At 37.7% G+C, this 16449-nt stretch overlaps 1 protein-coding gene across 3 annotated transcripts in view; it reads left to right on the top strand.

The window, feature by feature from the left end:
• Positions 1-16449, top strand: part of Immp2l (inner mitochondrial membrane peptidase subunit 2) — an 871559-nt gene that overhangs the window by 641296 nt on the left and 213814 nt on the right. For all 3 annotated transcript variants that reach the window (XM_040743203.1, XM_040743205.1, XM_040743204.1), the window contains exon 6: positions 11836-11938. In XM_040743203.1, coding sequence (XP_040599137.1) covers positions 11836-11938 — 103 coding nt within the window. The remainder of the gene's footprint in view (positions 1-11835; positions 11939-16449) is intronic.

Raw genomic sequence — 16449 nt, 5'->3', positions numbered from 1 at the left:
GTGCTGGGAGCTCAGGACCTCTGAGAGAGCACCATGTGCCCTTCATCACTGAGCCATCCCTTAATCCCTATGTTCTATGTTTGTGGTATTTGATTCCAGGAGTAGAATTACTAAATTGTAAAGAAAATGATTCTTTTAAAAATGTGTAGATACTGCCAGATTGCTTTTAAAAATTAGTTTTCATGTATACCCAACAGCAGTATGAGATGGTCCACTTTTCCTCCAACCCATTGCAGCAACAAAGCCAGTTATTCACCATAAAGGATTATCTATATTGGCTGTAATTCCTGTCTTCCTGACTACTGACTACCAGGAAATTTGAGTAATATATATATATATATACATATATATAAATGTGCGTGTATATATATATATATATTAAATTTCTCAATTTGTTTCTTCCCATAGCTACTGTTATCCTATTAATTCTAATTTTAAACACTTGGATATCTGTACTTTTTAAACTAATACTTTTTCTTCTCTCTTAAAAGATTTCTTCTATCCTAGTTGATATTTCAGCCTCCAGCTACCTTATTATTTTAAAAATACTGACTTGTTAAATTGATTGCAAAATTGTACGTGTTTTCCTTGAGTATTTGTGGATATTTGTATTTTCTGTTATTGCATAGTAATTGATATTCCAGAAATATCAGTACAGTGTACTGAATGTTTTCCTTTTCTTCCCAATCATCTTAGTGATGTTGAGTAGGATACCTCCTGTTCATTTCTCTATCTTCCCTACCTGCACCTCTGAGACTGTATTCTTACTATTTCCAGTGATGCTATCTGTCTAACTTCTCTGCTTGATCTTGCGAGTTGTGTCTGTACCAGACTTTTGTCATATTTTTGTTGGCATCTTTAGAGCCTAACAATTCTTGTTACTAATGGTCACTTAATATGTATTTGTTAAATTCATTTAGTTTAAAGAATTGTTTCTAGATGTCTCAATAAGTATGTGGTAAGATATAGCTGGGCTTACTATGTAATTCTGAAAGTAGTATCTTCCCTGGACCGGTGTTTCACCTGAGCAGCACTGGCTTGAAAGGGTTGTGTGTATCATTTCACTGTATGTGGAGCAGGTACTGACTCTCACCCGGGAGGGAAGCTGAAGCCCTGAGACCCCTGGTCCTCCACTGAGCAGGTACCAGAACTGGCAATCCCTTGTGGTCTGTCTGACTTGGAGACTTCCTTTTTCTTTCCTGTCTCACATTCTTTTCCTCATTCAAAGTCAGATTCCAAAGAGCTTTTGAGTTTCTCTGCAATGAGATCTTTAGCTGTGAAGCATTCCTTTTTCCCAATTAATTAAGTAACCCACAGCTTGTTAAACTTACAGGAAATAAAACAGCACGCATTCCTTTTATTATTAAAAAAAACCTTACAATTGTATAATGTAGATTGAACAAAAGATGGAATACTGTTCATAGTTCCTCAAATGTTTAAATTCTTGGCTTACAACAAAAGCATCGAAACATGTCTTTCCCACATCTATAACTAACATGTTGAAAGGATCAGCAAATGGTGTAATGGGTGATGTGAAGAACCCTGGGAAATTACTTCTAGAGAAGATGTTGGGAACAAATGCAGCAATCTAAGTTTTAACAAGTATTAACTTTATTTTGAGAAATAAAACTGTGAGTTACAAGCTTACTGTTTCATTTAAGTTTGCTTGCTAGAAAGTTGTGCATGGAATAGTAAGATGAGTCACTGTTCTATTTCCCATTAGGTTTAGTTGACCAGTAAGTAAACTGATTGTGCGATTTGCACCTATGACATTTCATAGCTCCACTCATCATTTTGGGAGAAACAAATTTGAATATATCAAATGTAGATGTAGTTTTGAATATGTAGTTTGATCTTTACTATATTCTGCCAACTTATGTGATGCCTGAAATTGTAATCATAATGCTTTGACCTATGTAACAATTTAACTCAGTACACTTCTAGGTAAGTTAATATTGGATGTAATAACATGTAGAATATTTAAGAGAAAAAACAATAATAATGTCTTAAGAATTTACATTTAAATTTTTAAATTTTTTCTTCATTGTCTTCTCACTGGAAAGTGAGTTTGAAGCACTTTAATTTTTGATGTTATTCCTTGAAATGATTCCTAGTTAGACACTTCTCACAAATAGCTCTTGAATTTCATACTACCTTTTTATTCTGTTCACATGAATCAGCTATTCATAGCTTGATTCAAATATCCATAATGCATTTCCTGTTTGTGATGCCTAAAACAATATCACCCGTTAAACATTTGTTCAGTTAGCATTGCTGGATCTTCATTTATTGGTTTATTCCTCTACAAGTCAATTTTGTAAACATTTCAGATTTATTGAATATTTGCTATGGTACTTTAGTCTTTCGGTGCATATTTCACTGATCATTTTCTTTCTTTTGCTTTAGTTTTTTAAAGGTTTATTTATTTTTATGCTATGTGTATGTGGTTTCCCTATATTTATATATGTATACCACTTGCATGCAGTGACCTCTGAGGCCAGAGAGATCACTGGATCCACTGGAACTTGAGTTACAGATGGTTGGAGTGCCATGAGGGTGCTGGGAATTGGACCCTGATACCGCTTTGGCTAATGAGCCATCTCTCCAGCTCCTTGCTTAAATTGTTTGTTGTGGCTTATAGTCAGTCAAAAAAAAAAAAGATTTTCTTGTATCATCACTTCCATTGTCTATGTAATTTCACATGCTAAATATTAACTCATACACCAAAGAAAATGGGCGCACCTAGGTATTTCAGTGAAGTCCAAGTTCAGGTTTTATCAGTGACCTCGTGGACCTGTGTGGAATCTGATGTTAATAACTGGCAATCATTTTCATGGACAGCCACAAATACTTCTTAAATGTGTGGTTAGTGTGAGAAAACATTCTCTATAGTAAAGAAGATTATTATGTTTATTCTTTAATTGTCCTATTTATATTTCGATAATCTTCATTTAGAACAAATGCATGAAAGATCTTCATTATTAAAATATGTTTTAGCTACACTAAGAGCATTCCTGCCTGTTATATTTGTTAAATTATTTCTGCTAGTTTATGGTAAAGATATACGAGTTTGCTCTAATCACCTAGCAACAGCCTAGAGTCTGTGAAGAAAATTATATTTCTCATTTTTTCTAGTGAATAGACCTATTCTTTAAATCTTGAATAGTCATGATGCACACTGCAGTGGAAAGGAAATTGTGGAGTATACTTTCTGTAGTCTGTGCCTTGCTCCTGACCGGCTGAATGACACTACCTAAAGTCTCTGACCTCTGCAACTTTATCTATTAGATCATTTCTAAGATATTTGGAGTTGAGATCCAAAGAAAGGAAGTCACCTCTAGCCATCGGTGAGGCTATCCTTGGGCTATTGTTGTTCTCTTCGCCTAATTCACAATCTGTTCATATTTGAGTCAATTTCATGCATGTGGCAGGGGAAGGCATGTATGTCTACTGCATCAGCCCTTTTTTTTTTTTTTTACAAAGCAGACAATAGGCAGAATTTGGGGTTTGAGTTGAGAATGAGTATGCAAAGTGTTAAAATGGCTTGCCATGTTGCGATAGCAAACTGTTCTTAGGAATTTTAGAACTCTCTGATCATATATCATAAGAATCAAAATTTAAACAGATCCATCAAAGGCTTTTAGCCTTGGTTCACTCCTTCAGACTGCTTTGTAGGATAAAATAAGCACTAATAAGTTTTTGTGTTTATAGCCATTTGAAACTATTTTGGAGAGGTGATCTCATTTGGTGTGATATTAATACACCTACTATTTCCTGACTTTTATACTATTGATATTATTATTATCATCAAATTTCTCTCCTTTTAGTGTATTTCTCTTATAAGCATCATGTACACAAAACAACATGAAAACAACATGCAAATTGTATATTTCTTTTTTTTTTCCAAAACAGGGTTTCTCTTTATTGTTTTGGAAGCTGTCCTAGAACTCACTCTGTAGACCAGGCTGCTCTCTAACTCACAGAGATCCACCTGCCTCTGCTTCCCGAGTGCTGGGATTAAAGGCATGTGCTACCAACGCCCAGCTTTGCAAATTGTATATTCTTTTTAATAATTTTATTTATCATTTTGTCACATATATATCCTGACCACAGCTTCCCCTCTCTACTTCTTCCAATCTGTCCTCACCCTCAGATCCACTCCCCTACAACCCCTTCCATCTCCCCCCAGAAAAGAGCAGGCCTCTCAGGGCTATCAGCCAAACATGGGCACAATAATATGCAATATGACTAGGCAGAAACCCTCACATCAAGGCTGGGCAAGGCAATCCAGTAGGGGGAAAGGGGGCCCAAGAGGAGACAAAAGAGTCAGAGACACCCCACTCTGCCACTGTCAGGAGTTTCCCCAAAACCCCTACCCAACAACCATAGCATTAATGCCGAGGACATAGTACAGACCCACACAGGTCTCTATGAGCCCCCATGAGCCCTGCTTAGCTGATTTCCTGGGTCGTGCTCTCCAGCTGTCTTTGTCCCCTCTGGCTCCCATAGTTTCTACTCTCCCTCTTCTGTGGGTTCCCCAAGCTTCAGGGGGAGGGACCTAATGAAGACCTTCAACCTGAGCTCTATTTCTCTGTCAAATGTTTGACTGTGGGTCTCCGTATCTGCTTCCATCAGCTACCAGAGGACAAGTGGACTAGGTACCCATCTATGAGTATAGCACAATGTCATTAGGAATCATTTCATTGATTTTTTTTTTGCCAGTCATATTTGGCTCTACCTTAGATCTCTGGGCTATCCAGTCTATGGTTCCTAGTCACTTAGGAAGTATTAGACATGGGTTCAAATTAGACCAATCATTGGTTGACCACTCCCAAAAGTTCTGTTTGATCATTGCCCCAGCACATCTTGCAGGCAGGACAGATTGTAGATTGAAGGTTTTATGGCTAGACTGGTATCCCAGTTCTACCCCTGGAAGTTCCCTGGTTACAGAAGACATCCAGTTCAGGCTCCATATTACTAGGAGTCCTCGCTCTTGTCACTCTCATAAAATTCTGGGAGTTTCTCCTGCACTAGGTTTCCACATCACTTCCCATATGGCCTCCAATTCCAGTCGTTCTCCCCATATTCTCTCCCTCCATTCCTCCCCTCACACCTGATTCCTCCTATTCCCACCCCCACCCGCCACAGTTCATCTGCAAAGTCTATTCTATTTTCCCTTCCCAGGGAGGTCCATGTGTTCCCTATTGCCTTCTGTGTTATTTAACCTCTCTGGGTCTATGGATTATAGCATGATTATTCTTTAATTAATAGCTAATATCCACGTTAAGTAAGTACATACCATGTTTGCCTTTACAGGTCTGTGTTACCTCACTCAAGAGGAATTTTTTTCTAGTTCCATTCATTTGCCTGCAAATTTCATGATGTCATTTTTTAACTGCTGAATAATGTGTAAATTATGTAATTGTACCACATTTTCTTCATATGTTCTTCAGTTGAGGGACATCTAGGTTGTTTTCAGTTTCTGAGTATTATGAATAAAGCCACTATGAACATAGTTGAACAAATGTCCTTGTGGTAGGATGGAGCTTCCTTTGGATATATGCCCAAGAATGGGATAGCTGGGTCTTGAGGTAGATCGATCACCAATTTTCTAATGAACCACCATATTGATTTCCATAGTAACTGTACAAGTTATGCAAATTTTATATTCTTTAAGCTAGATTTTTCTCAATGAAATATTTCTTTTTTATCAGCTCACTTCATTATGACTACTGGTAATAATTAGATTGTGTCTTTTTTATTCATTCCTATATGCTTTTTAATTCGCTTTTAAAAACCAAAGATAAATATCTCTATTTTTCATTTAGTTAACTAAAAAACTCTTAGCAAACAAAAAAAATGGAGGGCAGATTTTCAAGACAGAGTTTCTCTGTGTAGATTTTGGAGCCTACTCAGTCTGTAGACCAGGCTGACCTTGAACTCACAGAGATTTGCCTGCCTCTGCTTCTCAAGTGCTGGGATTAAGGGCATGTGCCACCACCTCCTGGCAAAATTTTATTGCAACCACTTATTCCTTTTATATGTCAGTAGCATAAACTAATACAATTCTTTTTTGATTAAACATTATTTTTTATTTATATTGCCTCTCTGCCTTTTGGCTAAGATCAAGTGTAGTTTTTTATTTATGCAAATCTTGCTCTTAGATTCTTTACCTAGGAAAATAAAAATATGTTTCCCTATGAATACGTTCCTGTTCCTTCTTGCTGTATCAGTCTGCCTTTCTGTTGCTGTTATACAACACTGATGGAAAACAACTTGGGGAGGAAAGGATTATTTCCTGTTATACTTCTAGCTGACAGCCCCTAATTGAGGAAAGTTGGGTGGGGAGAGAATGGCAGACCGAAATAAAGGTAGAGCCGGTGTTGGGACTCAAGGCAGGAAGTGCAGCAGAGGCCATGGAGGATTGCTGGTCACTGACTTCCCTTAAGAAAGCAGAAAAGCAGGGATCAGGCATCCAGTGAGCAGCCAGACTCCCAGGACATCACCTCTTTGTCCATGCAGAAAATCCAATAGAACGGCTTAAAAATGATGTCCTCCATGAATGATGAGTTATTAATACGAATTACTGAGAGAAGGCAGGACAGCACATATGCACAAGAGAAAGACGCAGAGAGAAATCTTTAATAAGCACTTCTCTTCTTCCAGTTCTAAGAATTACAGGGACAGTACTTTTGTATTCAACTGAGGATACTTAAAAGATCTAGAGACTTAAACACATTGTTTTCAAGGTCAAATCAAATTGGAGGCAATCGTTCTTCATTCCATTTATAAGGCCCAGGTAACTTGTCTTGGTAAAGCTAGTACTAAAAATGTCTTCTTTTAGACAGGTAGTTAAAGTACCTTACAGAACTCATTTTTGACTGTCAAAACCAGAATTATTTGCAAGCTATAGATACATACAACCTTGTGGGCTGACACCTCACTTACCTGTTAAATCAGCGAAAGGATTATCTTGTCTTTTATGTGGGCTGAGGAGCAAAAAGCTATTTAAAATTCCTTCTCTAGAGAAATTCTATTAGCAGTATTGTATTTCCTTGGCATCCCTAAAAGGAAGTAGCCCAGTAATTTACCATCATATTCTTAAGTCACTTTGGGTTACTATTTTAAAAGTTGGATGCAATTACGAGATAGAGTTCATCCCGTCCATACAGCACAGTGTGTACCAGAGTTCTCTGCTTACCATATTCCCCCCAAACCTGACCTTTATCCATGTAAGCCACCATGTATTAGCATAGAAGAGCTGAAATATGCAAGAAATTGGTAAGTGAAGTCACAAATAGATCGTACCTTTACCTTTTACCATCTGAATATTTGAATATGTACAAATTGATAGATTATGCCTTCTCAGAAGGGAAAGGAAGAAAGAAAAAGCAGTCGATGTACCATTAGAAATAGTCACAGGCACAGTACAATTCTGAGGGAAAAAAAAGCAATATTGAGGCAATCTGGTAATTTGAAGATTGATACTGAGAGTGAGCCTCAGCACATTCTGAATTATAAAATGAAGAAAAATAAAGGACAAGGAAAGACTGGGAATAATCACTACCACTTACTGGATTCTAAATGAACATCAGAATCATATAAACAGTGCTTGATGAAAGGACAGCTTTAAGTCTAAGATGATGCATTCATATAATGTTCGGTACATGCTACACTTACCCATTGAATAACGCAGTTAGGTTCTCTCTCTCTCTCTCTCTCTCTCTCTCTCTCTCTCTCTCTCTCTCTCTCTCTCTCTCTGTGTGTGTGTGTGTGTGTGTCTGTCTGTCTCTGTCTCTCTGTCTCTCTGTCTCTCTCTCTCTCTCTGTTTTTGCCTAGTGTTGTAAATGAGAAACTGTCCCTTTGAGTTTTATCAAGTTGTTCAAAATCATATGCACTTGATAGTGTCAAATACATAAACCAAACCGAAATAAGCTAACTCCAGAGATTAAAGTGGATAGCAATTTCCACTTACAGTGTTTACAGCTCATTTCTAATATTCATCTGAACCTAGTTAAGGCAGATGTTATTCATCCTGTTGTAAAGGTGGCAAATAATTGTAATTTACAAGCTTATTTGTAAATCACAGAATTAAGGTTGAAATGTCTTTAACCTGTTCTACAATCGGTGTGCTTTCCAAAGGATTAGTCTGCCTTTGTGGCATTATTTTTCTTCAGTTCTTAATTCATTTGTCATTTATTTAATAAATATTCATTGAGCATTTTGTCCTCTAGGAATATTCTATAAGAGAGGTACATTTCCATAGATCACATACTAATAGGGATAGCTAGACAGTAAAATAACTCCATGAACCCAAGTCCAATGTGTGCATAAAAAAGAAAAACAAAGCATTGTAAATGGATAGAAAACGATTGGATAAAACAACTGCTTAAATTCCTTACATAAGATGGTCAGCGAAAGAAAATCTACTGCCTTCACTGGTACTTTGATGGTACTGTAATTTTCTATCACAAGTATATTGGTTCTTATAGCACCTAAAGTTCAATCTGATATTTATATCATTGTAGCTTTTAGAAGAATATGTCTGGCCTACTATTTCATTGTTGATTGAATAGTCTGTATGTTTAGGTCTCAAAGTCCAGAAGACTTTATGATAATTTCTGAAATAAGCCCATTCTCTTCCCAAACTTAACAGATTGCTTGGTGTCCTAGATTACCAAGCCTCTTAACAAAGACTCATTTCAGTTCCTTCCCTAAGAACGTTCCTAGCAACAACAACAACAACAATAAAAGAAAAAGATGGGTAGATGGAACAGGAACTGTAATCTAGGCCATTCCTAAGGCTATTTCATTCATACAATCCTTTACATCTTTGCTCCAGTGAGATAATCCAGAAGGCTCTGAGCATAGACACACACCACTCATCCTTGGGGAGTACACACCAAGAACTGTAGTGAATGTCTGAAACCCAATGTACTATATAGTATGTTTTCTCATATACATAACACTCCTTTGATTGTTAAATGATTGTTTGAAAATAAAAGCAAATTTTAGTTGTCATTTATTCATAATGCTCAATTTACTAAGGTAAACAAATGTTTGCATATATTATGAGATGACACCTTTATAGCAGTTGGCCATGAGTTCTCCTCATCACTTGGATTTGATGTGGGTGTTGGTTATTAGACACTAGCTCATGCAGTAGTGATGTCAAGCACTGATGGACTGACTTTAATTGAAGAACACTTCTATTGCAAAGTGTATGAGGGTAAGATGTGTTAAATTTGTTTTTGCTTTTCTCTAAAAGGCTGAAAACCTCCTTCCCTATAGTAATTAAAAACAAACAGCAACCATTAACTTACTGTGGGGTTCTAATGGCCATAATATTGCTTCCTTGCATGGATGACTTACTGATCTAAAGCAAAGCAATTCAACACAGAAATTATCTTGAAAATTAAAAACCATCCAAGATAATGAATAGTTTCAATTTCTATAGCGCCAATTTATGTGTGCTTTCCCTTTTTAGTGCAGTCTTCTGTGCGTACACGGCTTGCTAGCTACCTAACAGACTGGCCTCCGAGAGAGTCCCTATCAAAGAACAGTATGCCCAGCTCAGTTTCTGAAAGCTTTCGCTTTCAGAGTATTTTCATTCACTTGTTTACTCATTCATTCAGAAAACCTTTATTGAGAAGCTTGGTTAAGTTAGTGTTCTCCAGGGTGCTGTAGGAAATGAAGGAAGTATAAACTTATCTGCTCCCAAAAGAATTGTTTCTGTGATGATTAAATCAAATTTTAAATTGTCTTATATTTAGTTAGTAGTTTCATAACTTATTTACCAACACTGTGTTACTAATTATTTGGGAAAATTACATTTTGGGAGAGGGAGCTATAAAAAGTGTGAGTTGAGTATCCTTTGTAATAAACATTTGTGCATATTTCTAATATTTCTTAGCAATCAATTTTTACTAGTAGAAGGCCACCCAGGCACGAACATAAAACATTGCCAAAGTAGATCCGAAGAAGAAAATGGAAACAGAAAGTCTGAATCGTTTCCCGCAACCATCAACAATGTGAGAGAGTGTGTCCCTACTCCCTTCTTTTCCTGTGATAAGAATATGAATATCTGCTGTATGTCATCTGTCATTGACACTTCCTCTTCAGAATTGTGCAACGTTTCTTTAAGAAAAATGGAGTTTTGATAAAAAGTTTTCAGATAATACTGAGTCTATAGGTGCCAAAAAATCATCAAGATTCCATTCTTTCCTACTAATGCTGAGTTTCCAAATCTTTAGTGTTTTATGTGTATGCGTGTTTTGTTGTAATGCGCGCCTGTACACCAGCATTTGTGCCTGTTGCACGTGGAGGCCAGAAGGAAGTGTCAGATCCTCCGGAACTGAAGTTAGAGTTTTGAGCCACCATGTGGGTGCTGGGAACTGAACCTCTGTCCTCTGGCAGAGCAGCCAGTGCTCTTAACCTCTGAGCCATCCCTCCAACCCCCAGGTTTGATTCTTAATTTCCATGAGTAAACTGAGACAGTGAGTTAATCACTCACTTAAATGCAAATGTAAGAAGACAAATAGATCTTTATTTCATTGAGGTATTTATTATGGATACTGTGAATTAAATTAAGTAACAAAACACTATGTTTGGTGCTTGTGTTTATTTTTATCGGGTTTTTGTTCCTTATACAAAGGAAGAACTATATTCTGTGCTTATCCACAGAATATGTGACTACAGTTATTTTATTGATTTTCTTCACTTTGAGTACATATATAAAGTATCTATTTTTTTTTTTTTTTGGCTTTACGAGACAGGGTTTCTCTGTATTGTTTTGGAGGCTGTTGGTCCAGCCTGGCCTCGAACTCACAGAGATCCGCCTGCCTCTGCCTCCCGAGTGCTGGGATTAAAGGTGTGCGCCATTTATTTATTATGCATATAGTGTTCTGGCATGTATGCCAAAAGAGCGTATGAGATCTCACTATAGATGGTTGTGAGCCACTATATGGTTGCTGGGAATTGAACTCAGGACCTCTGGCAGACTAGCCAGTGCTCTTAACCTCTGAGCCATCTCTCCAGCCCCTGAAAGTATCTATTTTTGAATCTATGTAGTAACTCATTATTAAAGTGAAGATATCTTAGTCAAAGGAAACTGCAGCTAATTTCACATTTGCCTGGTCTATTTAAAAACTTACCTTTGCCCTTTCTTTTTTTATTTTTTCTCAATATATGCTTTTATTTAAATTAGATATGTGAATGTTTCACATGTCAGTCCCAGCTCCCTCTCCCACCCCTCCTCCCTTGTCCCTCCACCAGTCCCCTAGCCCCCCCCACCCAATCCCCACATCATTCCCCAGGGAGGGTGAGACCCTCCTTGAGGGGATCTCTAAAGTCTGTTATTTCATCCTGGGCAGAACCTAGGCCCTTCCCCATATGTCCAGGCTGAGAAAGCATCCCTCTATGTGGAATGGGCTCCCAAAGCTCATTCATAAACCATGGTGAACACTGATCTACTACCCAAGGCCCCAGTGATTTCTGTGGTCTTCTCCCTGGTACTACATTCATGGAGTCTGGATCAGTCACCTGTTGGTCTCTCAGCCATCAGTCTGGGATTCAAGAGCTCCCCCTTATCTGGTCAGCTGTCTTTGTGGGTTTCATCATCATGGTCTTGACCCCTTTGCTCATCACTTCTCCATCTCTGTCACTAGGTTCCAGGAGTTCATTTCAGTGTTTAGCTGTGGGTATCTGTCTCTGCTTCCATCAATCCCTGGATGAAGGTCATCTTTCTAATAGCTGTTCTGTCCTTCCTAATTCTGTACCTAAGTTGTAAAGTCCCCTTCCTACTCTTATCTCATTGGTCTCATTGTTTGTTTTCAGAACCATTGGACACAAAAACCGTTTGGTCAAAGTCCCCCGAGGTCACATGTGGGTTGAAGGTGATCACCACGGACACAGTTTCGATAGTAATTCTTTTGGACCGGTGAGTCAACTTGTGCCTTGTTTCTAAAAGTTTGCATTTCAAAGGTAAAAAGCAAGTGTAACCCAATAGTGTGCTCTGTTCTTTCAACCAAGACTGATCAGAGACTTTGTAATAGAACACTTTTTGTTAGGAAAATTCCTTTAGGCTATCAAACATGTGTGTGTGTGTGTGTGTGTGTGTGTCTGTGTGTGTGTTTCAAGACTGTCTGACTTTCCAATGGGAAGATCATCACTCCCTCACAGATATACCTTCTACCTGTGTTTTCAGTTAATGTTTAATCAATGGAATATGTAAAAAGATAAACAGGCAACAATTTTCTAAATCTTTATTCAGTACAGCAGTAGTATAAATTATAGTAGTTAATGTGAGCGACCTGGGTTTCCTTGCTTCTCTCTTCTGGCTCCATCTCAGTCTGACAATGAAATTGATGTCAAACAGATTATCAGGAGAACGATACATACAAATTTAATATGTTTTAGATGTCACAGAAGCCCTCATAAAGAGGCAAAGACCTCTAAAAATGGTGAAACTCACCTGCCCTTGTATTAGGTTGAACAAAGGCAGGTAATTTTAGACAAGTAACTCAATTATGTGGAGAGGCTAAAGGAAGGTAAAAATTATTTGAAGAAGTTGAGCTTCCACAGCTATGACTCTCCATTGACGAATGTGTCTTGTCTTCAGCTAGAGGGAGGACAGCTTTTGCCTGGGAGTTTTAATCTCCTGTTTTCAAGAAGAAAGGAGTAGATTCGTGTGCCCACCTCCTGTCTGTCGTTTTTCAAGTACCCTTAGCTCAAAGTAATCCTTGTGTCAGAGTGGCATGCTTGGGGGTGGCACATTCTGGTACTGTTCCTAAGTGACATTTTGTTAGCATTTAACTTATAGCAGAAATACAGATACACTCTATTCCATGCTTATCCATAGAATGTGACTACACAGATATTTTATGGATTTTTCTTCACTTTGAGTGCATATAGACATTCTCTATTTATGAGTCTTCATGGTAACTCATGATGAAAGTGAAGAATTTCTTAGTCCATGGAAACTGAAGCTGATTTCTCATTTGTCTGTTCTATTTAAAAATTCACCTTTGCCCATTTTGTTTTCCTGAAGTTATATTTGTTAGTCATGTATAGCAGGAAGCAATTATTTAGCATCTTTATTCATGCTTGCATAAAAATATAGCCTCATATTTTCTCAAAAATTAAAGGTTGTGGTCTCTAATAGAAGAGTTTCCTACATATATTATGAGGAGCCAGTGTTATTGCCATGAAATATGCTGCCACTTGGACTTAACTTTGGTTAAAAATGTAAGAGCTGGATTTGAATAAATATGTAGAATTGTGGGAGATAGTTTAACACACCATTCCTTTTTTTTCCCTAGTCATACTGACAATTTTATAAAAAAATCCTAAGGCCTATCCTTGCCTTTGAAAAGTAATTATATAAAAATATTACTTAATCTAGGTTCTACCAAAGATGGAAGAGAAACGAGAAATGCTGGGAATGTTCTGTGCTTGCAATGCAGGGCAGTTGTCTGTGGTGAAGAAGTCAAGTAGCAGCTTGAAAGAAAATAAATCACTTGAATATAGCTCTATTTCTTAGACCAATAAGAGTACATGTACCACATTGTTGGCCAAGTTCATAATGAATGTTATTTAGCTTTCGTCAGTTTTAACTCATTGTTGCAGGGATTTTGAATGAAATACTGATTGTGTTACTTTCTATCAGTTGTTAAGTTACTGATAGTAGGTGAAACGCTGTAAATGTAATTATTATGACTACCAATCAATTGGTTTCTCTTTGCTTTCCTACTGGAGAAAGAAAAGGAGGGCTGGAAGGATGGCTTATGGGCAAAGGATTGTTATGGATGCACAAGGACCTGAATATAGTCTCCAGAACTCATATAAAAAGCAAGGCATGGTGGGAAGCTGCCTGTAGTCCCACCACTGAAAAGGAGGACCCAAGAGGAGGAGACTCACTGATCAGCCAGTGTATGCTAACTGCTGAGCTCCAAGTTCAGTAAGGGACTCCGGCACAAAAATATGAGTTGTACAGTGCTTGAAGAAGACACTGGGTATCAATCACAGCCCATGCCCCAAGCCCACACACACGTACACATTCACAAACCAAGACATGCATTCATATTAACAGATATGCTCACATGACTATGCACACACACACAAAAATTTTTTATACACAAAATCTTAACAACAAAAAAGGCAATAATAAAACTTTGAGTTGGGTGCTGGGAGTTTCATAGTGTCTGCCCCGTGTCCTATGGATTATACAGCTCTTGTGTCCTCTTTCCTGCCTTACACATAGTGACTGTGCTCTGAATCACTGAACTGTGACTATAAAGACACCCTCAAAGAAAACAGATGTGGATGCATCCTTTTGTTTTTTAAATGGAAGAGAATAAGAACTACATGTGAAGGATAATGTCACTGTGTTTATTACAAAAAGAAACTACATCACACAAAAGTTTGACAAACATCTATGCATCTCTCAGTGACATTTGGTTTACACCAGTGTTTTAGGTGAAATCTAATTATTTTGAACTCTGGTAATACCCACACCCCGCCGCCTTTTATGGATATAAAAAAATACATGCACCCTTACTTTTGGCTAGTGAGTTAAACATAATGTTAATTTCCATTTGGGAAACCAATATTTTTTCTGTTATCTAAAATTAAGTCAAATACTGTAGGGTCTGAGTCCAACCAAGAAAGGCAGAGCTGGGTCTGAGGAAGGGTAAGCGTACATCCTCCCAGGTCGGGAGACAATCAGACACAGCAGGGAGACAAGTCAAGGAAGAACTCATTTATTACCACATAGCAAGCAAGCATCTTTTAAAGCAAAAATCCTAGAGTTATAAGGAAGCAGGAAAACAGCCAGCCAATGGTTTTAAAGGTCAACCTATCAAGCGCATAGGTGCCCTATACTTAACCCAGCAATCATAAGCTGTTCAAGCAGTGACCTCATTTGGTTCGATCTAAGTAGCCAATTACCTTTTCTTGTAAACATCTCAGGACTCACCCATCTTACATCCCCTTGATGCCATCTTTGTAATTCATATGGCCTATTAAATACCCTCTCTAGAATTAAGAAAATAACAAAAAACAACAACAACAACGAAAAACATTCCTCACATCATATGATAACCTATTTGTGTTTTCATGGGTTTTTGCTTATAGAATGTGCTCTTTGATTCTGCTCCAATGGCATCTTTTACTGGGAAAACATCTTAGTGAGTTCCCACAACAAAGCAAAACAAAAAGCACTAAAGAGTTAAATAAACTTCATACAATCCTTGTAAGTCTAAGCTATGATGTTTGGTATAGAGTTTTATTTTATTTGATTATTTGACTGTTCTTCCCAGACAGAGTATTTCTATGTATCTCAGGCCAGCCCTGAACCCACAATCCTCCCACTTTTGCTTCCCAAGGACAGTAATCTAGGTGCACACCACCACACCTGGCCTGAGTGTAGACATTTCTCAATGACCATTGATTTTATGATTCATCTGTTACTTATTTTAACTTTTTTATTCTAAACATTAAATCCTAACATTAAATCTTAGCATTAAACTTTAAAAATATAGCCTTGAGAATTAGACTTTCTGTTAACATTCTCATTGATTCGGGTGTTGGTGGCACACACCTTTAATCAGGAGGCAGAGGCAGGTGGATCTCTGTGAGGTCAAGGCCAGACTGGTCTACAGAGTGAGTTCCAGGACAGCCTCCAAAACAATACAGAGAAACCCTGTCTCAAAAAAACCAAAACAACAACAACAACAACAAAAAAAAAAAAACCCTCAATGGAGAGCTTTGCTTACCTGTCAGTGTATTTAAAGGGTGAGTGAACTCCATGTTTTCACAGGCATTCTTGATTCATTTCTCCCATTGAATGATGTAATGTGCTTTCCTTGACATGGGCAGAGTCAGGGTTGTCTGGGATGCTTCCCTTGTATGTAGAATGAACCAAAACTTTTCATCTTTATTTGGCCCCCACTCAACTTCACAGTACATGTCACCACTTCTCACATACTTCTTGTCTTTGGATAGTAATCAGCTTTGTAGGATCTGCTTGGTTTGTCTCCTCTGTAGCCAATAGGTAATCAACTACAGGAGGTGTGGTTAGCTGAGTATAACTAATTTAAAGTCCCCCTATGTTCCTATGCTCAAGTAAACATTCAGCTGTAGTCTACCAAAGAAGACTCAAGAGCACATTGTCTCATCCTGATGTTTTAGAGCTTTGTGGTTTTATTCCCGTGTACTTCTTTAAACTGTCATTTGCTTTTTTGATTTGTTTTGCTGAAATTGTGTAGACTAAAAATAGAATTGACTTATACTATGAATGAAAGGTTAATAATGGATTATTAGCATGAATATATTAACAATAAGCTGCAGCAATAAAGAATTCACAACAGGAAGAGAAACCATACACAACTTCTAGTCCAGCATCCACATTCAGTTTCTTGAGGAAGATGTCATTGGAAAAAACTAGGGCAG

This window comes from Mesocricetus auratus, unplaced genomic scaffold (assembly GCF_017639785.1).
Source record: "Mesocricetus auratus isolate SY011 unplaced genomic scaffold, BCM_Maur_2.0 Super-Scaffold_15014, whole genome shotgun sequence".
NCBI lineage: Eukaryota > Metazoa > Chordata > Mammalia > Rodentia > Cricetidae > Mesocricetus > Mesocricetus auratus.
Note: the sequence above shows the minus strand (reverse complement) of the source record. Positions and strands in the feature narration are given on the sequence as shown.